Source organism: Megachile rotundata, chromosome 16, assembly GCF_050947335.1.
Source record: "Megachile rotundata isolate GNS110a chromosome 16, iyMegRotu1, whole genome shotgun sequence".
NCBI classification, from domain to species: Eukaryota; Metazoa; Arthropoda; class Insecta; order Hymenoptera; family Megachilidae; genus Megachile; species Megachile rotundata.
This window is the reverse complement of record NC_134998.1, coordinates 8,856,277-8,882,838: the sequence shown is the minus strand read 5'-3', so window position 1 is coordinate 8,882,838 and position 26,562 is coordinate 8,856,277. Positions and strand designations below refer to the sequence as shown.

The 26,562-nt window shown below is 36.8% G+C and overlaps 2 protein-coding genes across 6 annotated transcripts in view; one reads left to right on the top strand and one right to left on the bottom strand.

Annotated features, from left to right (window-relative positions):
- Positions 1 to 19,522, top strand: part of ChAT (Choline acetyltransferase) — a 68,520-nt gene extending 48,998 nt beyond the window's left edge. For 2 of the 3 annotated variants that reach the window (XM_012281817.2, XM_076541225.1), the window contains 9 exons: positions 1,962 to 2,134; positions 4,802 to 4,982; positions 5,540 to 5,714; positions 6,749 to 6,978; positions 9,729 to 9,940; positions 10,008 to 10,130; positions 10,604 to 10,805; positions 13,704 to 13,904; positions 15,769 to 19,522. In XM_012281817.2, coding sequence (XP_012137207.2) covers positions 1,962 to 2,134; positions 4,802 to 4,982; positions 5,540 to 5,714; positions 6,749 to 6,978; positions 9,729 to 9,940; positions 10,008 to 10,130; positions 10,604 to 10,805; positions 13,704 to 13,904; positions 15,769 to 15,978 — 1,707 coding nt within the window. In that variant the 3' untranslated portion in view covers positions 15,979 to 19,522. The remainder of the gene's footprint in view (positions 1 to 1,961; positions 2,135 to 4,801; positions 4,983 to 5,539; positions 5,715 to 6,748; positions 6,979 to 9,728; positions 9,941 to 10,007; positions 10,131 to 10,603; positions 10,806 to 13,703; positions 13,905 to 15,768) is intronic. The other variant, XM_076541224.1, reaches the window with a different exon arrangement.
- Positions 19,513 to 26,413, bottom strand: Mekk1 (mitogen-activated protein kinase kinase kinase 4). Of its 3 annotated transcripts, XM_003701761.3 has the most exons (18): positions 26,194 to 26,407; positions 25,281 to 25,415; positions 24,501 to 24,780; positions 24,252 to 24,443; positions 23,988 to 24,178; positions 23,494 to 23,910; positions 23,184 to 23,429; positions 22,901 to 23,125; positions 22,410 to 22,826; positions 22,240 to 22,350; positions 22,013 to 22,172; positions 21,500 to 21,953; positions 21,065 to 21,421; positions 20,810 to 20,997; positions 20,577 to 20,745; positions 20,382 to 20,504; positions 20,144 to 20,295; positions 19,513 to 20,070 (listed from the first exon to the last, which is right to left on the bottom strand). In XM_003701761.3, exons 1-18 carry the CDS (start codon positions 26,370 to 26,372, stop codon positions 19,888 to 19,890), a joined length of 4,179 nt encoding a protein of 1,392 aa, XP_003701809.2. In that variant the 5' UTR covers positions 26,373 to 26,407; the 3' UTR covers positions 19,513 to 19,887. The 3 variants fall into 3 exon arrangements, with proteins under 3 accessions (XP_003701809.2, XP_012137169.1, XP_076397337.1); XM_012281779.2 differs by lacking the exon at positions 25,281 to 25,415 and having other exon boundaries at positions 26,194 to 26,409; XM_076541222.1 differs by lacking the exon at positions 20,144 to 20,295 and having other exon boundaries at positions 19,804 to 20,070; positions 26,194 to 26,413.
- Between the last annotated feature and the right edge of the window lie 149 nt (positions 26,414 to 26,562).

Genomic DNA, 26,562 nt, shown 5'->3' with positions numbered 1-26,562 from the left:
AAGTTTTCAAGTTTTCAAGTTTTCAAGTTTTCAAGTTTTCAAATTTTCAAGTTTTCAAGTTTTCAAATTTTCAAGTTTTCAAGTTTTCAAGTTTTCAAATTTTCAAGTTTTCAAATTTTCAAATTTCCAAATTTTCAAGTTTTCAAATTTTCAAGTTTTCAAATGCATACTTCCAAGGAAAAAGTAAAGTAAAAACTTCACAAAGTATAAATTTGCAAAATTTCCAAAATCTACACTTTAATAAATCATTCTACTAAATCTACTCTGAACCGCCAACTAAAGCCTCGTACGTATTCCTATCACGAATTCAACTCATAATAACTTCTCTAACCACAACTTCTCTGACCATACCAGCACCGATCACCCACAACGTTTGCACATACTTATAATAGATTAACTCTCTCTCTGTCTCTCTCTTTGCGAACACGGCTATAGAAAGCAAATGAAGTCGATGCTAAAAAAGAATCATGTCATTTCTCGTTGTTGTGACACGTATGCACCGCGTTAAAATAGAAAGTAATTCTATTCGTATCGGTGACTATTTTCATCGACTTAGTAAGACACTATGTATGATATTTCCATGACGGTTTTCTTTCTGGTTGGGTGATTATAATGTTATTGATTTAGGAATTTGTATGGTAGGTACATGGATAAAGTACATTTTCCCAATTTCCTATTTCTACAATTTCCGATTTCCCAATTTCCCCTTTTTCCAATTTCCAATTTTCCACATTTTCAATTTTCCCGGTTTCCTATTTTTCTAATTTTCAATTTTCCCAATTTCCACTTTCCTCAATTTCCTCTTTTTCCCAATTTCCACTTTCCCCAATTTCCCATTTGCCAATTTCTACTTTCCCTAATTTCCCAAATTCCCAATTTCCATTTTCCCCAATTTCCACTTGCTCCAACTTCCACTTTCCCCAATTTCCACTTTTCCCAATTTCCACTTTCCCCAATTTCCCATTTCCCAATTTCTACTTTCCCCAATTACCCAAATTCCCAATTTCCATTTTCCCCAATTTCCACTTGCTCCAACTTCCACTTTCCCCAATTTCCCAATTTCCCAAATTCCCAATTTCCACTTTCCCCAATTTCCCATTTCCCAATTTCTACTTTCCCCAATTTCCCAAATTCCCCATTTCCACTTTCCCCAATTTCCACTTGCTCCAACTTCCACTTTCCCCAATTTCATATTTCTCCGATTTCCACTTTCCCCAATTTCCCAATTTCCACTTTCCCCAATTTCCACTTGCTCCAACTTCCACTTTTCCCAATTTCTACTTTCCCCAATTTCCCAATTTCCACTTTCCCCAATTTCCACTTGCTCCAACTTCCACTTTCCCCAATTTCATATTTCTCCGATTTCCACTTTCCCCAATTTCCCAATTTCCCAAATTTCCCATTTCCCCAATTTCCCATCTGCCCAATTTCCCATTTCCCGAGTTTCCCATCTCCCTAATTTCCCATTTCCCCAATTTCCCATTTCCCAATTTCCCATTTCCCCAAATCCTAATTTCACAATCGACCACCCTCCCTATCTCCAATTCCTAAATTTTCAAACTAGATTCAAATATTTATCAAGCTTACCAGTTTTTCCCTGAAAAAGAACAAAATACGGATTACCGTGACATGTCATTAAATCCGGATTAAACGGTCTCGTTCCACGAGGACCCTTTCATTTTCGTTTTCCTCGTTCGCACCAATTACCAACATGACCATGTTAACTCTGAATTATCGCTAATATGCATCCATGAATACAAAATAAAAATAATTTAAAATGCATATATATTCATATACTTGTATCATATAAACGTTCATAATAATAAATTATTGTTAACACATCATATGTTACATGACGTTTATTTAAAATAATGATACTCTATTATCTTTTTTAAATTGTAAACTTCATTTTGCAATATATTTAATTATATATATAATTTGTATTTTTTATTTGTTGACAGGCAACTGCATGGTGGTTAAACGACATGTACCTTTCTATTCCTCTGCCACTACCGATTAATGTCAACCCCGGCCTCGTAACGAAACCGAGAACATTTTCAAACCAGAAAGACGCTGCTGTGTTTCTCGCTCGATTTCTTACCGAACTTCTTAATTACCAGGAATTATTAGATAGGTGAGTATCATTCTTTCTATAGTAATAATTTCAATTTCTTTAAATTGTTACTAATTATTATTAATTATTATTAATTAGTAATACAATATTTATTATTATAATGCAATAATATGTATTATTTAATATTGTACTATATTATATTATAACACAATAATACAATTATTATTGACAATGTTATTAATCATATGCAATATATATAGGGTGTCTCATAATTAGTGTAGATACCTGAGGTAGCTAATTCTAAATAAACTCTGAATGTAATATTTATAACTTCGTTCAAGTTTAAACAGTTTTTAAAAATTATTTATAATTTCGTTCAAGTTTAAGCAATTTTTAAAAATTATTTATAATCTCGTTCAAGTTTAAACAATTTTTAAAAATTATTTATAATCTCGTTCAAGTTTAAACAATTTTTAAAAATTATTTATAACTTCGTTCAAGTTTAAGCAATTTTTAAAAATTATTTATAATCTCGTTCAAGTTTAAGCAATTTTTAAAAATTATTTATAATCTCGTTCAAGTTTAAGCAATTTTTAATAATTATTTATAATGTCGTTGAAGTGTAAGCAATTTAAAAAAATTATTTATAATTTCGTTGAAGTGTAAGCAATTTTTAAAAATTATTTATAACTTCGTTCAAGTTTAAACAATTTTTAAAAATTATTTATAATTTCGTTCAAGTTTAAGCAATTTTTAAGAATTATTTATAATGTCGTTGAAGTGTAAGCAATTTAAAAAAATTATTTATAATTTCGTTGAAGTGTAAGCAATTTTTAAAAATTATTTATAATTTCGTTCAAGTTTAAACAATTTTTAAAAATTATTTATAATCTCGTTCAAGTTTAAGCAATTTTCTAAAATTATTTATAATTTCACTCAAATTAAAATCAACTACAAAATATGTTAAAATGACTGCCAAAAAATATTTACAATTTTATTTAAATAAAAATGAGTACCTTTGTAAAAAAACATTTTTAACAATCAATGTCTTAAACATTCTTGTATGTCGTTTTAAATAAAAGTACCTTTAAAAAACATTTTTAGCAATCACTGTCATGAACATTCTGTTATATCATTTTGATGAAAATTTATCACAAAGCGGATACAAATAATATCAAACAATAGAACAAAACAAAGTACAGTAAGAAAATAGAAGACGAACGTAAAATCGATAAAAAAAGAAAGTGAAACGAAAGGATTCGAGGTTTCGAAAGCAGCTCGAGTTTTAAGCCCGAGCGGAAGCTGACTAAGCTAATCGCCGACACGGCTCTTAGAATCCGAAAGAGAAGAAGGGAATTGAAGTGTCCCGAGGACGGGAATAGCAGGAAGAAGAACTGTTCCGTCATTCGAGCGGGTGATTCGTCGAAGGACAAAAAGAAGCCGCACCGAAATCAATTTAGCGAAGTCTGCGAGGAAATCCGGCTCGCTAGATGCGCACAAGGCGCGTTTATAAAGGGACAGAATTCGTCCTGGAGAAATGTAAAGGATGCTACGGAGGATGAAAACCCTTGGTAGACTCGTATCCGTTCGGAGGAACCTTTTCTTTCTTTCTTTTTTATTTTTTCTTTATAAATTTAGGAAATTTTCAATTACTGAAATTCCCAAATTCTTAGATTTCAAAATTTCGTAGCCCCAATTTTGGAAATTTGCAAATTTTCAGGTTTTAAAATTTCGTAGCCCCAATTTTGGAAATTTGCAAATTTTCAAGTTTCAAAATTTCATAGCCCCAATTTTTGAAATTTGCAAATTTTAAGGTTTTAAAATTTCGTAGCCCCAATTTTGGAAATTTACAAATTTTCAAGTTTCAAAATTTCATAGCCCCAATTTTGGAATTTTCCAAATTCTCAAATTCCAAAATTTCACATCCCCAATTTTGGAATTTTCCAAATTCTCAAATTTCTAAATTTCACATCCCCAATTTTGGAAACTTCCAAATTCTCAAATTTCCAAATTTCACATCCCCAATTTTGGAAATATACCAAATTCTCAAATTTCTAAATTTCACATCCCCAATTTTGGAAACTTCCAAATTCTCAAATTTCTAAATTTCACATCCCCAATTTTGGAAACTTCCAAATTCTCAAATTTCCAAATTTCACATCCCCAATTTTGGAAATATACCAAATTCTCAAATTTCTAAATTTCACATCCCCAATTTTGGAAACTTCCAAATTCTCAAATTTCCAAATTTCATAGCCCCAATTTTGGAAATTTCCAAATTGTCAAATTTCAAAATTTCACATCCCCAATTTTGGAATTTTCCCAATTCTCAAATTTCCAAATTTCACAGTCCCAATTTTGAAATTTTGCAAATTCTCAAATTTCCAAATTTCACATCCCCAATTTTGGAATTTTCCAAATTCTCAAATTTCTAAATTTCACATCCCCAATTTTGGAAACTTCCAAATTCTCAAATTTCAAAATTTCACATCCCCAATTTTGGAAACTTCCAAATTCTCAAATTTCAAAATTTCACATCCTCAATTTTGGAATTTTCCAAATTCTCAAATTTCTAAATTTCACATCCCCAATTTAGGAAATTTCCAATTACTCAAATCTCCAAATTTTCGAATTCCCCAAATTCCTTAAATCTCCCACCAATCACCCATATTGCTTGACACCATAATACCATAATAACCTAACCATAATAATTTATTGTTGATACAGTTGCGGTTTGGAAGTACAACGTGTAAAATCGAAAGACGGAAAATCGATGCAACCGCTCTGCATGGCGCAACATTATCAAATGTTTCGGATCTATAGACGACCAGGAACAAACGGCGACGAACAACTTATACTTGATAGAGCTACATCTGGCGACCATATCATAGTTGCTCACCATAATCAGGTATGAAGTATTTCAAAATTGAAACGTGGTATGCAATACCTGACATCGATTGCACTCTTGGGCAGCCATCTTAAATGTACAGCGGAATTGCAAATGGCGGCTTGGGGTCAGCTGATCGTCAACAGATATTTTTATTAATTTTTACTTTTCACGCGTCAACTCGTGGAATGACATGGGTATTGTACTTTTGGGCAGCCATCTTGTACACTGCGATTGCAAATGGCGGCTTGGGATCAGCTGATCGTCAACAGATATTTTTATTAATTTTTACTTTTCACGCGTCAACTCGTGGAATGACATGGGTATTGTACTTTTGGGCAGCCATCTTGTACACCGCGATTGCAAATGGCGGCTTGGGATCAGCTGATCGTCAGCAGATATTTTTACTGATTTTTACTCTTCGCACGCAAAGTAATCGATACAAATGCAATGTTTTGACATTCTCGTTTTCTTTTTTTTATTAAATTTTAGTAGAACTCAGAAGAACATGTTTATATGTAGAATTAAAAAGAATATGTGTATATGTTGAATTCAGAATATGAACGTATTATTGACAGTTCTATAGCGTACCAGTGAGGGCTCCCGACCGCGGTCGAATAACAGAATCAGAACTGGTCCAGCAAATTCTAACCATCATGGAGGCTAAAGCTGATCCAAGAACACCTCCAGTTGGCGTACTCACAACTGCTGAGAGACCTGTTTGGGCCAGAGCTAGAGAGGAGTTGTTGAAGAGTGTGTATGCTTTTTTATTCAAAGACAATTTCATATTATGACAGACACACTTGACAGACTCCAGGATATTTTTGTTAAATAATTTCACTATTTTCCTATTCTCCACATTTTTAGTAAAGTTCATCACTTTTAGAGTTTTTCATCTTTAATATAGTTTAATGATCTTCAAAGTTTTCCATTAATTAAATCTTCACTTCTTAGTTTCCTGTTTCACAATTTTTATTCTATTAACCTTCTTAAACCTTCTCTTAAACTTCAATTATCTAATTGACCACTTCTAATTGTTCCACCCTCAATTTACCTCTTTTTAATTTCTTACATGTTCAGTTTTGTAATTGGCAATTTTTAAAATATAAATGACCCAACTTGCAAATGTTGAAATCTAACAAGTGAGAAATGTTTATCACCGAAGTTCTGAAATGTGTTCAATGCTTTCCCCCAGAGAACACGCATTAACGGATGGCTGCAATAATCTCGTGGCAAGTTTTCCGGTAACCCTTGTCACACGCCCATTCCACCCGCTATAATTAACCGGCTACGCTCGCCAATATTCGCAATATTCCCATTAACTCCCTAACTCGACCTAACCCAACGAGGACCTCCGACCTACGACTACAAATCGAGTAAACTTCTTCTAACGAGCTAACCGTCCTCACCTCAAAAATTCACGAATACACTTCCATCATATGAAACTTTAATTATAAACAGACACAAATTTAAAATATTATTTAAGCATTTGCTCAAAGCAAAATACTAAATTAATTCAATAATAATTTAATCAATAATTTATTCAAAATAATTTAACAAAAGAATTCTTTCTTTTAACAATTAAATTCAGTTATCACGATTATTTAATAATTTAATTTCGCTTCAGTAACAAAATTAATTTATCGAATTACCTTTCGTTCACCAGCATTAATTTAGTTAATTTTATGTTTGCAGCACGATAAAATTTTAATGAATTCGGTCAGACACCATCAGTGTAGTAGTAGTGGACTTATGAACGATGGAGACAGCCATTGTCTCTTTTGCAGATGAACGAAACCGTCACAACCTCGAGCTGTTAGAGAAATGTTTGTGCGTCGTATGCGTCGATGACGATGTGCTACCAGCGACGTTCAACAATCCTTACAACAAGGAGGATCGATGGATCGGCGATCGCGATTACGCCAATGTGCTCCACCATGCGCTGCATGGCGGGGGCTCGAGGCACTTGGGGGCGAATCGCTGGTTCGATAAGACTGTTCATCTTATACTTGGCAAGGTGAACGTTACGCTATAGTGGAGTATATGTGACTTTTGGGTTGTGGGAGTAGGTTTATGTGGAAGGAGGACTGGGTTTATGTGGGAGGAGGACTGGGTTTATGTGAGAGAAGGACTAGATTTATATGGGAGGACGATTAGGTCCATGTGATTGTGGGAGGAGGACTAGGTTTATGTAGGAGGAGGACTAGGTTTATATGGGACGAGGACTAGGTCTATGTGATTGTGGGGGGAGGACTAGGTCTACATGAAAGGAGGACTAGGTTTATATGGGACGAGGACTGGGTCTACATGATTGTGGGAGGAGGACTAGGTGTATATGGAAGGAGGACTAGGTTTATATGAGAGGAGGACTAGGTTTATATGGGACGAGGACTAGGTCCATGTGATTGTGGGAGGAGGACTAGGTTTATGTGAGAGGAGGACTAGGTTTATGTAGGAGGATGACTAGGATTATATGGGAGGAGGACTAGGTTTGTATGGGACGAGGACTAGGTCTATGTGATTGTGGGAGGAAGACTAGATTTACATGGGACGAGGACTAGGTCTATATGGAAGGAGGACTAGGTTCATATGGAACGAGGACTAGGTCTATATGATTGTGGGAGGAGGACTAGGTGTATATGGAAGGAGGACTAGGTATATATGAGAGGAGGACTAGGTTTATATGGGACGAGGACTAGGTCCATGTGATTGTGGGAGGAGGACTAGGTTTATGTGAGAGGAGGACTAGGTTTATGTAGGAGGATGACTAGGATTATATGGGAGGAGGTCTAGGTTTGTATGGGACGAGGACTAGGTCTATGTGATTGTGGGAGGAGGACTAGATTTACATGGGACGAGGACTAGGTCTATATGGAAGGAGGACTAGGTTCATATGGAACGAGGACTAGGTCTATATGATTGTGGGAGGAGGACTAGGTGTATATGGAAGGAGGACTAGGTATATATGAGAGGAGGACTAGGTTTATATGGGACGAGGACTAGGTCCATGTGATTGTGGGAGGAGGACTAGGTTTATGTGAGAGGAGGACTAGGTTTATGTAGGAGGATGACTAGGATTATATGGGAGGAAGGCTAGGTTTATATGGGACGAGGACTAGGTCTATGTGAATGTGAGAGGAGAACTAGGTTTACATGGGACGAGGACTAGGTGTATATGGAAGGAGGACTAGGTTTATATGGGAGGAGGACTAGGTTTATATGGGACGAGGACTAGGTCCATGTGATTGTGCGAGGAGGACTAGGTTTACATGGAACGAGGACTAGGTGTATATGTATAGGAGGACTAGGTTTATATGGGACGAGGACTAGGTGTATATAGGAGGACTAGGTTTATATGGGACGAGGACTAGGTCTATATGGAACGAGGACTAGGTCTATATGATTGTGGGAGGAGAACCAGGTTTATGTGGGACAAGGACTAGGTTTATGCTATTGTGGGAGGACGACTAGGTCTACCTGAGACGAGGACTAGGTTTATGTGGGACGAGGACAAGGTTTGACTAATTATGGGACGAGGACTAGGTTTATGCTATCGTGGGACGAGGACTAGACTTATGTTATTGTGGGACGAGGACTATGTTCATGTGATTATGGGTCGAGGACTAGGTTTATGTGGTCATAGGACATATAGAACTAGGCTTATTTAATCATAGGACCTGGAGGACTAGGTTTATGTGAGTATGGAACTATAGGATCAAACTGATATGGACATAGAACCTATAAGACTAGTTTAATATAGTCATAGGACTTGGAGGACTAGGTTTATGTGAGTATGGGACTATAGGATCAAACTGATGTGGACATAGGACCTATAGGACTGTATCTATGTAAGTGTACAGCTATAGGACAAGGTTTATGTGGTTATAGGATCCATAGGACTAGCTCTATGTGGACATAGAACCTATAAGACTAGTTTAATATAGTCATAGGACCTGGAGGACTAGGTTTATGTGAGTATGGAACTATAGGATCAAACTGATGTGGACTTAGGACCTATAGGACTGTATCTATGTAAGTGTACAGCTATAGGACAAGGTTTATGTGGTTATAGAATCCATAGGACTAGCTCTATGTGGACATAGAACCTATAAGACTAGTTTAATATAGTCATAGGACCTGGAGGACTAGGTTTATGTGAGTATGGAACTATAGGATCAAACTGATGTGGACATAGGACCTATAGGACTGGATCTATGTAAGTGTACAGCTACAGAACAAGGTTTATGTGGTCATAGGATCCATAGGACTAGCTCTATGTGAACATAGAACCTATAAGACTAGGTTTATGTAATCATAGGATTCATAGGACTAGCTCTATGTGGTTATAGAACCTATAGGCCTATGTTCATAAGGTCATAGCACCCACAGAACTAGGTCGATATCATCTTAGAGCTACAGGACTAAGTTCACATGACAATAAGACCAAACTTATGTTGCTCTAAAGGTACAGAACTAACTTTGCATAGCTATAGAAATACAGTCTAACTATAACTAACTATAAGAACAGTCCTATGTAACTAAAATAGATATTAGTACGTAATGATGCTTTGTGCCTCTGAATATCCTTCAAGAGCCAAAAACAAAATGGCTGTCATCCATGGCAGCCATACTTGTCATAATCAGTGAAACTATAACTAGTATCCTAGTAATCGGTTACTAATAATACTTGTAATTACTAAACTATTGCTAATAATATTTGTAATCGTATAAAGTTTGTAACAATCACATCAATTTTTGTGACTTAAGGACGGCTTATGGGGATTGACTTACGAGCACTCGGCAGGTGAAGCAGCATCGATATTCGACGCCTTCGAAGAACTGACAGCGAAAGTGGACGCCATGCCACCTCCGGAAGAGAACACGATACCGTCTCATTTACCAGCGCCGGAGAAACTCACGTGGCAGTTGTCTGAGCAGAGTCTGAATGATATTAGAGACGCTATGACATCGTTTGACGCGTGAGTGACAAGTAATATGAGTGAAAAGTAGTATATTAACTGAACTTAATAACGCTTTGAATTGCAGGTTGGTGGAGGACTTGGATCTCTGTATTTTGTGGTTCAAAGACTACTCGAAGGAGTTTATTAAATCTTGCAAGATCAGCCCTGACGTTTATATTCAGTTGGCGTTGCAGTTCACGCACTTCCGGTGAGTGAACAAGACTCTAGTGAAATACAAGATTGAGTGATTTTCGAAATTTTTTTATTGCTGAACTGTTTTAATTATGATGTGGTCATGTATCAGTATAATCACGTGTTAGTAATTTTAGAAATACGTGCAAGTAGACATCTATGGGACTCTGTAGGTACCACTAAGTAAAATGGCCGCCATATTGAAAATTAAATAAGACATCTAACTTGTTCGAACAAATAAAACCATATACAATCTTTCGTTTTTATCAAGTAGCTCTGGAGAAGTCCTTTGAAGATGTAGAATCAGCTTAGGCTTCAAAATTGTTAGGCAAAATTGTTAGGTTAGGTTTCAATCAGACTAATTCCTCATGTTTTATACCATTTCATAAAAGCTCATAAATGTCTTAGCTATGTATGTACCTCCTTGAAGAGGACATTTTGAAAAATATAAAAGTATGAAGAAATAATTTTGCAATATTTGATTTGCAGGTTACACGGTAACCTGGTGGCGACATACGAGAGCGCAGGCATCCGAAGATTCGCATTTGGAAGGGTGGATTGTATCAGGGCCGCCAGCCCGGAGGCCCTAGCCTGGGCAAAGGCGATGTGCCAGGGGGATCCCGAAACCACGAATCAGCAGAACAGCAACTCAGACGAAGGCACCAAAAGAGTTCAGTTCACCATTTACAGTGTAACTGAATCTTGCTTGTATTCCGTAGAGATTCTTATTCGTGTCGTATCCCTAATCTGTTGACAAAATGGCCGTCTTCTGCATGATTGAAATGGACACTTTGCTGTGACTATCACATATATGTTCATAATCACACAAATGCACTGAACATATACAGAAACCTAACCTCATTCAGAATTTAAAATGGAAGTAGTTCCTCAAAGAATACTAAGAATAGAAAGAAACAGATACCTAACCTAACCTAGCATTTAACAATGAAATAGTTGCTCGAAGAATAATAAGAACACAAAGAAACAGAAACTAACCTAACCTAGCATTTGAAATAATTCCTCGAAGAATAATAAGAACACAAAGAAACAGAAACCTAACCTCACTCAGAATGTGAAATAGTTCCTCGAGGAATCATAAGAACACAGAGAAACAGAAACCTAACCTCACCCAGAATGTGAAATAGTTCCTCGAGGAATAATAAGAATACAAAGAAACAGAAACCTAACCTAACCCAGAATTTGAAATTGTTCCTCGAAGAATAAGAAGAATACAAAGAAACAGAAACCTAACCTCACCCAGAATTTGAAATTGTTCCTCGAAGAATCATAAGAATACAAAGAAACAGAAAGGTACCCTCACTCAGCATTTGAAATAGTTCCTCAAAGACTAAAAAGAACACAAAGAAACAGAAACCTAACCTCACTCAGAATGTGAAATAGTTCCTCGAGGAATCATAAGAACACAGAGAAACAGAAACCTAACCTCACCCAGAATGTGAAATAGTTCCTCGAGGAATAATAAGAATACAAAGAAACAGAAACCTAACCTAACCCAGAATTTGAAATTGTTCCTCGAAGAATAAGAAGAATACAAAGAAACAGAAACCTAACCTCACCCAGAATTTGAAATTGTTCCTCGAAGAATCATAAGAATACAAAGAAACAGAAAGGTACCCTCACTCAGCATTTGAAATAGTTCCTCAAAGACTAAAAAGAACACAAAGAAACAGAAACCTAACCTAACCCAACATTCAAAATAGTTCCTCGAAGACTAAAAAGAACACAAAGAAATAGAAACCCAACCTAACCCAACCTTCAAAATAGTTCCTCGAATACTAAAAAGAACACAAAGAAATAGAAACCTAACCTAACCCAACCTTCAAAATAGTTCCTCGAATACTAAAAAAAACACAAAGAAATAGAAACCTAACCTAACCCAGAATTTGAAATAGTTCCTCGAAGAATAATAAGAGCATAAAGAAACAGAAACTAACCTAACCCAACCTTCGAAATAGTTCCTCGAAGAATAATAAGAGCACAAAGAAACAGGAACCTAACCTAACCCAACCTTCAAAATAGTTCCTCGAAGCGTAAAAAGAATACAAAGAAGCGATAATTAAAATGACAAAGGAAGGACATTACAAATATACGGAATAAAGTATAAAGGGAAGAACACCCTCGAAAAAAAGGCAATCAATTAGACTGGTCTCGGTGTTGTTGGTTCTCCCTGTTCAAGTGTTTGCGCGGCGCTCGAACAGCTTCGGGCGAGTTTCATGGGGGATTCCCTTTGCTTTCTTTCCGTGTATCCTTCGAAAAGGAACTTTGTTGTTTCTCGTTTATCGAGCTGTTGTCTCAGCCGGTTCTTCTACACAATTACTTCGATGTACGTTGGATGTGTAGTGGAATGAAAGGGAGAATCATTGGGAGGATCGTTTGTGTAATTATACGTTAAAGGACTTCTTTCTGTTCTTCCAAACGACTGTCCACAGTATTCATAAATCATAAACAATTTTTTTTATAATATTTTTTAAATTCGTTTGAACCGTGTGTTAATATTTTGGAACAGATTTTGAATGTAACATAACTAGATCAACCTAATCCGAACAACCTAACATTAACCTAACATGAATGTAACACTGCTATAATACTGACCTAACATTGAACTAACTTTAACCAAACTTGACTAACTTTGACCTAACATTAGTCTAACATTGATCCAACACTGAATAAAATTGACCTAACATTGACTAGCACTGACCTAACATTGACTAACATTGACCTAAACCTTGCCTAACCTTAACCTAGCATTGACCTAATGTTGACTTACCATTGCCTTAACATTACCTTAACATTGATCTAACATTACCTAACATTGACCTAACCTTGACTAACGTTGACTAACATTGACCTAACCTTGACTAACGTTGACTAACATTGACCTAATTCTGGTCTAAACTTGACCTAACATTACCTAACATTGACCTAACCTTGACTAACGTTGACTAACATTGATCTAATTCTGGTCTAAACTTGACCTAACATTACCTAACATTGACCTAACCCTGGTCTAACCTTGTCTTAACATTGGCCTAATATTGATCTAACATTACCAAACATTGACCTAACACTGGTCTAACCCTGTCTTAACATTGGCTTAATATTAACCTAGCATTACCAAACATTGACCTAACATTGATTAAAATGGGCCTAACAATGACTTAACCTTGATGTAACATTCGTCTAACCTCGGTCTAAACTTGGTCTAGCCTTGGACTAACCTTAAAGTAACCCATCCTAATTAAACCTTAACCTAATCTAACCTTAAGGTAATTAACTTTAACTTAATCTAACCTAAAGATAATTAACCTTAACCTAATCTAACCTAAAGGTAATTAACCTTAACCTAATCTAACCTAAAGGTAATTAACCTTAACCTAATCTAACCTAAAGGTAATTAACCTTAACATAATCTAACCTTAACCTAATCTAACCTTAACCAAATCTAACCTTAACCTAACCTTCCTCAATGACGTATTTCGTTATCCCTTCAAATTTGTTACTCATTTGATCAAATGCCCTCTACATGAAAGTGAGATATCAATTAAAACAGCCTCGTATAATTTTGCAGCAAGAAAGAATCAAGGAGCTGTTTGACCTGGCGGTGCAGAGGCAGACCAAAGAGATGAACGATAACATAACTGGTCAGGGAATCGACAACCACTTAATGGGCCTCCGTTACACTGCCAAAGAAACCGGAGAACCGATGCCGGAGATCTTCACGAACCAGGCTTACGAGATCGTTAATCATTTTGCCCTTTCGACGTCGCAGGTCAGTATTCATGATCGCCGATCAATTTACGTCTGATAGTATCGTTAACTTTCATTAATATCGATCTGCGAATAGGAGATCGTTATGTTCATGTATGTGCAATATTCGGTGCATGATGAATCATCATTAGTCAGATTGAAGGTGTATGTTATATTCATTATTGTCGAATATTTAATCACTTAACGTGTTTAAAAAGGTGGGTAATTGTGATTGAGTCATTTAGGGAAGATTGATGGTGTGCTGTGAGTTGGGTACTTGCTCTTTAATTCGGTTTTAATTGGAGCATGGAGATATTATATTTTGGGACGGGGTATGTTTTTGGGTTTATTAAAGTTAATTAGTCTTGTTTTACGATGTAATTAGTGCATATTCATGTTAATTAAGCTAATAAAATCAATATTAACTGGGATTTTAAAAATTGGACTGGTGGCGCCATCTCTCCGGCGAACAGGGTGAACTACACAGTTTTGAAACACTACTTTAATTAGTTCCCATTTTCGCCGCTAGATGGCGACACCTGAGAAACCGTGGCGCCATCTCTCCGGCGAACAGGGTGAACTACGCACTTTTGAAACAGGTGGTTCATTAGTTCGCAAACCTGCCACCAGATGGCGCCACCTGAGCGACCGTAGCGCCGTCTGGTGGCGTGTTTGTGAACTAATGAACCACCTGTTTCAAAAGTGTGTAGTTCACCCTGTTCGCAGGAGAGATGGCGCTACATGTCATCGATGACGTCACTCCTTGAAAAATGCGCGGGTAATTTGAAAATAAATAACATAAGAATGAAACTTTTACAAAAATATGAAACTATTATGTGCTCAGAACAGTTTGCATACTATACTGTATCTTATTGATGATATATATATAAATATACAATAAAAGAATATACGAAAAATTAGGTTAGAGATGTATGTATCAATCAGGAATGTAAGTAAAACTTCCAGTATATTTATTCATGATATTTTATTTATTTAAAAAAGTACTTTACGAAAGTGTCTCCATACAAAGTAGTCTTGTAACAGCTATCATAAAGTTAAATAACTTCATTAAACATATGCATTTTATTTTAACCACAACTTGACTAACACTATAATACAATAATCAAAAATATTTTACAACAAAATAAAACGAAATCGTTGCTGGAAATTATTTGAATTCTATATTCATCGAATGAAAGTAGAATAGAATGTCTTTTTGAAATCTAAATTGCCTGTATGAAAGCAAGGATAGGACACAAAAGGGAAATCCCTTCAGCTCCGACCAAAATCTCGGTCCACTTTAAGTTGACAACAAAGGACCTCACCCTTCGACTTCCGAGTGTGTACGCAAAACGGAAGCATTCCGTACGATTAATTTCATGAGCGGAAGAACTATTACGGTTCCTGCCTTTAAACTACTTGTCGAGGGGTAAAGTGTCGACCGACATTTCAAGCACCCTTTTTACACTCTCTTTACTTTTACTCTTCACTATTCACAATTTTCTATATTTAGTAACACTTTTTAGAAACCAATATTAAAACGTACTCTCTACTTTTTACATTTATAATTATAATTACTTTTATTTTTAGATATCTTTTCAAGTTTTATAAATTATTCTGAGACTCAAAAACCTAACCTAACCTTCCTTACATCCTGGGTTTCCCTAGAAATCCAAGTAGCCCAAAAGGAAACCATGATGAACACAGTGACGGGTTGGAGTCGACCTAAGACCTGAAATATTTTTTCAATTTATCAATTTTTGAGAAACAGTACCCTGACAACTTATTACAGAGATATTATTTTATAACAAAGTATATCCCTAAAGTATATCTACAACATAATCCCTCGACGAGCCGCTTGTTACAGTAATTAATTTCCTTTCCAGGTAACCACAAAGAACGACGCGATCGTAGGATACGGTCCAGTGGTGCCTGACGGTTATGGCTGTGCATACAACATCAGAAACAACGGCGTCATATTTTCCGTATCCGCTTTTCACGGCGATGGCAGAACGAACGCAACTCGCTTCGCTCGCACGCTCGAGCAGAGCCTCCGGGACATGGCGGCCATGTTGAAACAGGCGGGCCAACGATAAGGAAAGTACTAGAATAAGAAATCGGAAATGAGACGAGTCGAGCTTGTCCACGAAAGTATTTATCGTAGTATGAATCGTAGAAAGAAATGTTTGCCTACTTGCCGGTTGCAAGACGTTGTATATAAATCTAGTTACCATTACAACTCAAACTCGCACAAGTTGGTAGACAATGTTTGGTATTCCCCTCCGTTCGGGGCTGCTGCCGTCGTTCGGGTCTTAGCTAGCAATTTTACATATCGTTAGCATAGATTTCCGCCATGGTAGGTGGAAGCTTCTCCTAGGGCGGTCAATTTTGCGACGACCACGTGGAACGTGAACCTGCGATCATTTTTAGAAAGTTATCCTTCCTTGTATTCACAGCCGGAAAGAAGGCATGTGGTTCTGATTGGCTGTACTGAGGGCTTTCCACTAAATCAAGGGATTTGAACTAAGAGCTGGAGCCACGTGTCTTCTTTGCAGCTGTGGACCCCGTAGAATCACGCGCACATACACAAGTATATAAGATTGTGCTACTTCGAAGAGAAGCTTTTTTCTATCGCTCTGCGAATTACCGAATCAACTCTCTCGCTATTAATGTCGAATATAATCGATCATTTTGACCAATACATAAATGAAAGGTCCAAGTGTTTCGTTGATATTTGAAGACTTGTTTCTTGATATCTTAAGTTACTTTACTTGGAGATAATTTGAAAATTCACAAAATCTGCAGAAGATCGAATATCGACGAAACGGTTGGAAAGTTCTGATCCATAAATTGGTCAATCGTTAAATCCTAGTCCTGTTACGAATATCCTCGAACATGTCCGAGCGCTGGAAGTTCCTTTCCTCTGAAAGCGGACAGTAATTGTTTTCATATCACTGTTGATTGTAATTGTTAATTAACGATAGTTCGTGTCTAATTTATTAATGGTAGCATACGGGTGTTTAAACGAATTTAATCTCACCACTTTAAGTGTTCTAGAGAAACTGTAACCTTCGATGTAACCGCGAGATTAGACAAGTGATATCTAGGGATATTTAGGAACTATGTATGTATAACTGGGCGTGTAGCGTTAAAGAATTCGTTTAAAGTAAATCGACAATAGATTCGCAAAATGTAATGTTTCTTTGGTAGCATATTAACAGTTTTCATCGAAACGTACGCTTTATAAATTGTACATGTCTCGTTAGAAAGTTAATCGTTTAAATCTAACCTGATTGTGAATCATTTTGTTTGTAACACGCGTGTAATGACTTTATCGAGTTAGAAACTATCGAGAGCTACTTTTATATTTACAGGCGCATTTATATCGAATCGAATTTGACTAAAAAAGAATTATGTACAAGGTTAACGTTTTACCGACTGACGTACATCTTTGACGTCATCGGTAAAGCGTCAACGTTCCTTTCTTTTTCACTATTGTTTGATCGTGCGAAATCCTCGATAGACACGGAGATAGAATACACGAGTAGGGACCGAGAAAGTAAGATGGTAAGGTAGAGAAAATGATTTCTAGCGCACGGACCTCGTCTGTTGCAACACATTCTAAAAAACGTGGCCAATCGTTCGTGTGTTGGCGCCCGCACAGTAAACTCTTGTCCAATTCTTAGGTAGGTCGGCGGTTTGCCCTTCTCGATAGACCGGTAAACGTTGACGATAGCTCTCTATCTCTCTATCGCGTTAATCTTCTACATCTAATCAACTATTCTAATTACAATTACTTCCCCTCCTTGAGTTCTGAGCTCTTAAGCGACGAATTCGTTTCCTCAAACTATCACCTCTCTAAACGGCATTCCTTCTCGGGGATTCCCCTATTTGCTTGGAGTTCAACTTCTTAGACCTTCCATTTTCCCAAACATCTTAGAATCTGAAAATTAGGGACTTTAATAATTTGATAATTTGATTGAATGAAATAACAAAATTTCAAAGTAGATCCTAGCTTCTCTTTAGGATCTCAAATCTTCCTAGGAGTTTTGAATACTCTCTTGGGTCCATTGAAGAACTAGGTTTATGTTCTATAGACTGTCTCTATTTCCTTATGAGTCCTCCCTAAGAACTTCCAGTTCCCTAAGCATCTTAGAATCTGAAAATTAGGGACTTTAATGATTTGATTGAATGAAAATGACAAAGTTTCAAAGTACTTAGGTCATAACTTCCCTTTAGAATCTTCTCAAATCTTTCTAGGAATTTTGAATTCTCTCTTGAGTCCATTGAAGAACTAGGTTTATCTTCTATAGACTTCTCTGTTTGTCCTTATGGGTCCTCCCTAACCTCTCATTAGACTCCTTTCAAAATTCCCCTAGCACCACTGAATTTTCCTAGAGTTTCCCTAGGGTAGCATGACATTTTGAATTATATTACCACTTACATAAATTGATAAAAAAGATATGCCATTTAAAGAGGTGACATTATAGTAAGATTGTCGTTTGGCGCTATACCTTAGCAACGTTCTCGCCTTGTACGAAGTTGTTATAGTTTGCGAATAATTTAGAGGCGAATAGAGAAATGCACACCTATACATACAGCACACCCACGTGTTACATGATACGGCACATTTGTTGACATTATTCATATTTTATGAAGTTGCTCCTTGAAGCTTTGTTACTACTTCTCCGCTGTACAAATATATTCCGCGTACGTTAGAATTGTCATTTGATGGAATATGCAGTTTTATCTCTATACCGTCGTTATCTGTTACGTATTTAGAGTTTAAAGGATTTTGCTTCGTTTTTCTACACACGAGTGTGAATCTTTGACGAACGCAAGGAATTGTGCTAGTTCCTTTATACAGTTACTAAACGAAACAATACGCAAGGTACCGTATGTTTTACGCATATTGTTATGTGCATACACATATCGACGCACGTGTTTAAGCATAACACTGAAAATGTACATCTCTCTTCGCGCATCTCTTCATGACATATGAAAGTGTTCTATATTTAGCTTTAAGACACGAAATACCTATTAAATTTAAGATAAGATGGAACATAAGGTGTTGTTAAAGATAACTTGTAACTCTATCGCAAGATCATTTGCGATCGCACCCATGCGGCCAAGAATATCGCGCATATCAGGCGAAAGCCAACCATAGTAATAATTTTATTGAATAGGAAATATTCCTGTAAATCGATAGAATTGAAAGTATTTCGTACGAAGACTACTATTAGTTAATGTCAAATTATTAATTGATCGGTATATGGCACAGTCTCCCGCCAGGCAGTGCAATGGCGGGAAATTCAAAAATTTAAATATTTAATAGGAAGAATACAAAGGATTCCTCGGCGTGCCATATGTGAAAATTGTATGTATGGTAAAATGTGATAAAATAAGTGAAACTGTGTTTCCATGATTAAATATGAATTATTAAGCTACGGCAAGAAAGTAATGTTGATATAGCCGTCTTCGTACGCGTCTAATATAATTAGATAAACTTGTTAGCACATTTCACTTTCTGTTCACACAGAAAGTATACACAGCATACCTCTGTAATTAACTACTTTGCGGCAAGTATGTTGTATTATGTGTACGTTTTCTTGTGCAAAAATAAACACAACTGTGACACTACCCGTGTTTTTTTTTATTTTCTTCTGCATAAAATACAACGTCAATTACAACGCAGTAAAAACTATATGTATATTTCTCAACATTAAAAAATAATTTAAAGTACATCATAAACAGTGATATGATATAAGTTTAGAAATCCTAATTCATGCAGTATACATAGACATTGAAATCTTTTTTTTCTTGCATTTTAATACTGCAAATTACTCAATTTTCACATATAAATATATATCTTTTTCATCTATAACAACCGAAATATTATGACTGAAAAAATTATGTGATACAAAAATAGTTTTAACTATGTGTACTACTAATATAACCTGATACAGGTAATAATATTATTTTCAGATTCGAAAGAATCAGAAATTCTACGTTTGGCGCGCTACTGTTAAGTCAGCATTAACGTCTTCGTACGCTTGCGCAAATGGAAGTGTAAGTAAGGCGTTCGCAGTAAATCTTTTCTTCGGATCATGTTGCAAACACTTCTTGATTAAGTCAATCCCCTCGGCTGAGAGATTTTTTGGCAATGCTGGAGTCTCACCCATTCCTACCTATAACATTTACATGGAACCATATTATACAATATAATTAACATTATATTATATCTTCATCAAGATACTATACCTTAAACATAATTTGGTAATTTGAATCGTAATCTGACCAAGGTCTTCGTCCACTGGCCATTTCCACGATGCAACAACCAACCGACCAAATGTCAGCTGCCCTACCATGTCCACCACTCTCTGACTTCATAAATACCTCTGGTGCCATGTAAGCTGCACACAATTCATGCGCATTCAGAAACTTTCAATAACCATGTAAAGAACTCGAGACGGCCATATAGCGAGATTACTGTACTAACCTTGAGTGCCAACAAATCCTTGCAATTCACCAGGCATTGTAGTATGTGCTTTAATTTGCACGGCGCTTCCAAAGTCTCCGAGTTTCAGACAATTACCCTCGTCCGTTAAAAAAATATTGGCAGCTGTAAATCATAAGTTGTGATTTAATGATAGAAATGTTAACAGAACCAAACGTTTGGATGAATTTAAGTTACATTTAATGTCACGATGTACTATTCCATGACAGTGCAACACCTCGACGGCCGAAAGGAGTTGGTGAGTATACTTCCTAACTAGTGACTCCGGTAAACCATTTCCACTTCCAGCTACCAAACTTTCCAACGTCCCTTCCGCACAGAATTCCATGAAAATTAACATCTCTTCCTGCAACGAATACAATATTAACACTTGGTCAAAGCAGAGTAGCTGTTTCAAGACTAAATCTTACTCGATGAATTTCTAGCCCATAATATCGAACTAGATGTTTGTGTTGAATCCCTTCAAATATCTGCAACTCTTCTGCCACTCTCCTGATCGCTCTATGGTCTCCAGGTTGCAACTGAACCTCTTTCATGGCTAGTAACTCACCAGTCTGATTGTTGACTACAGTATACACTTTACCAAATCTTCCTTGTCCTGGAATTAACAATATTGATGCTTGGTGCAACACTGAAGTGAAGCAAGGGAAGACATTCAACCCTACCTATCTTAATACCCCTTTGCCAAGTGAACGTAACTCTTCTCGCTTTAACATGAACTCTATCTACAGCCTTCCTATCTGTAACTTGACCAATAAGTTCACGGCCCCTTAGCCTGTCGTCAATATCACAGTCTACCTTTCTTATAGCACGAGTAACTCTCTCCTGCCTGGATACGCTACGATCAAACGTGTTCATAACTGGCGCACTTCCGTCTACTACGCTTGGTGAGAAGGATTTTTTGGAATTCGTTGAGACATCAGGCGATTTGAAAGCTTCTCTAGGCTTCTGGGAAATACTTGCAGTTCTACTTCTTGCGTGGCAAGGTGATGAAGCTCTCGAATGAGACAGTCTTCTAAAACCTAAAATAAAATGAAACATCTTACACAGTGTATAATGTTTCGTCAGGACACAGGAATAAAGTCGAAATGAAACTTCACTTTCTGTTTCTGCGTTTGTGGCTATATTGGCGCTTCCAACGACATGCGAAATGCAACGATCCATGCAGGTTTTTAGTTCCTCAAATTCATTGTCGGATAAATGTTTGGTATTATGCGGTTCGCAAACTGTGATAAGAAATTCTAAACCTTGATTTGCCCATCTGGGCCTTAAACCTCTTCCACGTTCGCAACGCGTTCGGACAAACTCCATCCACAATAGAGCGAAAGAAACTAAACCACGGGCTAGAACGGCTTTCTCTTCCAGCGCAAATAATTTACACGTTTCCTTGTAATAATCAAAGCCCATGCGATAAGCTTGATGAAGTATTTCCCTGACTCGGGAACAGAAAGCGAATCTGTCACACTCGCTGTTCGGTTCTTCAGCTTGTTCGAGGTCGCGTTGGAAATTGGTGATGACAACTGTTATCTGATGTCTCAAATCCATAACCGTTTCCTATGAACATATGGACAGAACTATACGGCTATACAGCATTAGAATGACATGAAGTTTACCTTTAACATTTTTAAGGACTCTTCTAATTCCTCTTCGAAAACAGACCACTTTTCGATATCACGTTTTAAACACCTGGCTAGAGTGACGCTTTTAACAACCTTTTCTCGAGCCTCCACGAACATCCCTTGCCATTCCCGGCCCACGAACATAAAGTGGTATCTGAACCACGCATCAGGTTAAAATAAACATTTGCAATTGTATATTATAAGAATAAATCGGTGCTTACTTGTTCGGCAAATCATCGTCGTCGCTCCATTCTTCTGTAGTCTCTTTAATCTCCCTGGGTCTCTCGTTAAGAAACTCTCTGACTTGTTTAATCATCGTCTTCGCTATTTCACTGTAAATAAAAGTATAAGACAAATGTTCAGCACATTAACAAAATCTTTAATTTATTACCAAAATTTTACTCCAGCAATCTTGTAACCGTTCAATATATTTCCAGCAATTGACTTCACGAATATCCACTCGTCCATGATTAAATTTTTATGGAAACTATCATGTTGTACCATGTCTACCCATTGCTGCAGGTAGTCCAGATATACCTCAAAAACAGCTTTCAAGCTTTCATCAAAGTCTTTTACATCTTCTTGGAACAATTGGCCGCAATTATCACCATTGCTAACTATAGCTGCAGAAGAGTGAGCAGAGAATCTGTCACGATGAATACAAGCGATTCTAAGACCTTCTCTAAGTTCGCGCATTAGCTGCCTCACTGATAATGGACTAGGTTGTTCCGGTTTTTGCTCCAATCGCATTCGTAAAAATTCATGGATAATATCTAACGGGACTCGCGACAAAAATACAAAAGCAGCCCTGTAGAAGGTATGATTATTTAAATTATGACAATGAGTCACAAGCACGTCATACGCATTAATTCATTTGTTTACCTATACGATGGAAGATTTAATTCCCTGGCTTCCGGACTCCACACACCATATCGGCGTAACTCTTCATCACCTTCATACTCTTCGTTCACAGAATTATCACATTCGCTTACATCAATCTTTTCTAGGGTCAGTCTTGCTTTTCTTAAAACAGAAGTATGCAATCTCTCTAAAAAGTTCAAACTTTTTCTCAGACCTCTGGTTTTCAGTACATCTTCGATATATTTCCTACAAAGTTAAATGTATACATATACACAGGATAACCAAATTATATTTTAAATATTACCTATAGGCTTGTCGGTCAAACTCGACCAAATAAAAATCGAGCCGTTCTACTTTATCGTCTTCCAGGCATGTCAAGGAAGTTTCGGGGGTGGAAGGCCACGACTGTGCGAACGATAAACCAACAGAAGAATTATTACTGTTATTACTATCGGAGGGGCTAGAAGTTTCTTCCTGTGGATTCGACATTTCGAATCGTACCAAAATATGTCTGTGCTCTGAAGAATCAACAGTATCCGAAGATCGAGAACTGGAGTTAAAAAAAGTTACACTTTAAAATAGAACACTATGTTACCGTCATTTTTGTCTCGTACCTTATTCCAGAATCTACATTTTCATCATGCTTTTTCTTAGTACGTAACATCATGAGCAGCTTTCCCAGTATTTGCAATTTGAGTCGATGATGTTTCGTCATGTTGTACCAGAGACACATCGCTTTCACTCTACCAATAAATTCTGTACTTTTATATAACGGATATTGTGCGGCCAAAGCTTGCGACGAAGGATAAAGCGATTCTGCCACTTCTAATCTTGCTAATAAACCCTCCACTTGTTGTAATGCTTCACCCTGTGCTCGCGCGCACGCTCTGCAATACATCGAGAGGCAGCCTGGACAAATACCTAACTCTATATTCGGGCTGGACCCTGAAGACACCATACGATCTACGCATTTAGTGTTCAAATTGATCCAAGGTGTATTACTATTCTTTACGCTTGCAATAGGGTCGTATCTACAAACGAACAGTATCATTTCGCTTTAATATCTTGCTCTATCTTTAGAACATCAATAACTTCTTACATAATTCACCTGTACTCCATTATTTCCTTGAGTAAACCTTCTACAGCCTCGCGTTGCTTGCACAAGTACTCGTCTTGAGCCACAGGATTGCGATCAGCATGGTGAGCCTGTAATTCTAACCATATCAGATCTTTCAGCTCGTTTTGCCAACGAGTCTCCTCGTGACTTATCTGGCGCCGACAATTACGTTCTGTGCTACCCTAGAAAACATAAAGTTCTTTAAATAATATAACCGTATCTTTCATGTAAATACTGATAGTGAAATCTGTGTACCAGTCTAATAAGAAACGAAAACGTATCGTGAAATATTTCTCGCTCCTTAAGACCCAATGTTTGTGGCGACTGTGATACACTTTCCCTACTATTTATGACTAAATCTGGCTCATCTATTACAGTTTCAATCTTCTTCTCTTCTACATCAATGGGTTTCGATCGCAGACAACGAAATCTGTTTCTAGTCTCAATCTGCAAAAACCTTTTGTTAAACAATGTTTCATAATTTCTTTACATTTGTTCGTGTACCTTTATAGGATTTGGAGTGGATATTAGACAGTGATCAAATTTCTCGGCATAATTGTACGCAGCTTTCATGTCGAGTTTCAAATCTCGTTCAGTCCCGCGCAATACTTTTAGGCTTCTTTTACATTTCCGGCTTCCCTCTTTCGCCATATCCTGATTCGCCTCGTTCTCGCAATCTCTGTCCGCCTTATCGCACATTTCGTTGAAAATTATACTGTCCAAAGTGTTTCGTCTGCGAATCAGTAATTTCGACGGTGTCTCCTTGTCTAACGATTTCGTATCTCTGAAAGCAAATAATATAATCGGCGTTAAAATAAAACATAACTAAAAACATTTTTTCTTAAGCGGAATATAAAAACGTGGCGGTTACTGTCTTGTACTCGTTCACTAAAGCGGTACATTCTATGAGACGCTTCTCTCAAAATTTAACCGTTGTAATATTTCATATGCACTTGTAAAAACAGATCAAATGCTTCATAATTTGTACCGAATTAATATTGTATACGACATCAATTTTTACTTGATTTGCTTTTGCTGTTCTTACAAATTTTATATACCGGGTGTACATTTAAAATTAAATTTCGAATTTGTTATACAGTTATACTATGCGTCATTTATCCGATGATGAACTATCGTTTTATGAAATAAAATATTATAATTCAGGAATGCTGCTAACGTCCTTTTTTTACCGCGTATTTTCCCTGAATAATCAGAAGCAAGGACCAAGGAGGTAAAAGGATTAAACGGGTATCAAAACAAAAGTGAACAAACTAATTAAGTTACCCTCCATTAAGTCTCTGCTTCATGTATTTCTTCTTGCGATTCAGACGAGTTCTCGGCGGTGTCTGTCCATAAATATCGCACATGGCTTGAATCGACTCATCGAATTCATTCGCCGAACTGCCCGAACCTTTCTTACTGCAACAAACACAAACCGTTCAAACGCACGTAGAATTCTAAAAACGTAACATAAAATAAATACTCCTGTGTCAAAAATATTGTATCGAAGTAATCTATACCTTGGAATAGCAAAGAACGTAACGGGTGTCATTTACTATTATAATTATATATTAAAAAAAAGCATGTATGATGTAAATTTCTCTGTGCCTCGATTCATCGATGTGCAAGTGCTCTGACATGTACGCTGGCATCACAATATACATCGTACTATTATTTAATCTAATTTTACATCACGCAGAAAGAGATCAATAATAAATTTCATTACGTGCGTTACACCGAAATAGATTGCTACAAATCGAATACAATCGATTGTATATATTTATTAGTCGTTTTGAATGTCGTACGCGTAGTGTCATCACTTGGAATTCGAATATGCGTATGAATGCATTCGTACATATCAAGTGTAAACATGTAATGTCACATGCCATAGTATCGAATTTCGTAAAAAATCATATACATAAACAAATTCATGACATTAATCGTGACATTTAATGAAATGTCGACGAATATTCATTTGACAACAGCGACTGCCATTCGTGTCGCATAGTGCTCTATCTTATTTACTGAAACAATACACAGGCGGTCTATTCTGTAGTATTAAAAATCGAGTAATGTTAAAGAACATGTAAACAAATCGTGGACATTGTACAAACCGCAAGTCTCGCCGGTATTGTGTTCATATCATCAAAAACTGTACGAATTACCACGTGTTCATTCAAGGACGCAAAAAACTTACCCAATGTAGCTGGTGTCATCGTCGGACGAACCTGAGAAAAGATTTTCAGCATCATGGCTTTGTCTATTGTAACCCAACATTCTTTCCGCACATGAAACGCATCGCAGCCGAGACAACGCTGTGTCGACGTCCGTTGAGAAATTTAGCGCAGGTGCAATATTTAATTGCGCTGTTGCCATTTAGAGAGCGAACAGGTGTTTGGTAAATGGCCGGATCACGTGATCGCGCGGGAAATTTCAAATACCGCTTGCAGTTCCATTACGTTCTTCCACTATATTCAAGAAACAAATATAACAATTAGTTTCATTTTAACGAACAAAACACGTATAATAGAAAAAGAGATAATAAAAGTTTGAACTGGTGAAATTT

Bases quoted from the DNA above. Each gene is read 5' to 3' on its own strand.
- Mekk1 (XM_003701761.3), bottom strand. From the start codon at position 26,372: ATGGCAACAGCGCAATTAAATATTGCACCTGCGCTAAATTTCTCAACG. The intron at 25,416-26,193 runs GTAAGTTTTTTG...TGTTTGTTGCAG, and splicing joins GATGACACCAGCTACATTGG to TAAGAAAGGTTCGGGCAGTT. The intron at 21,954-22,012 runs GTAAACTTCATG...ATATGTTCATAG, and splicing joins AGTCCTTAAAAATGTTAAAG to GAAACGGTTATGGATTTGAG.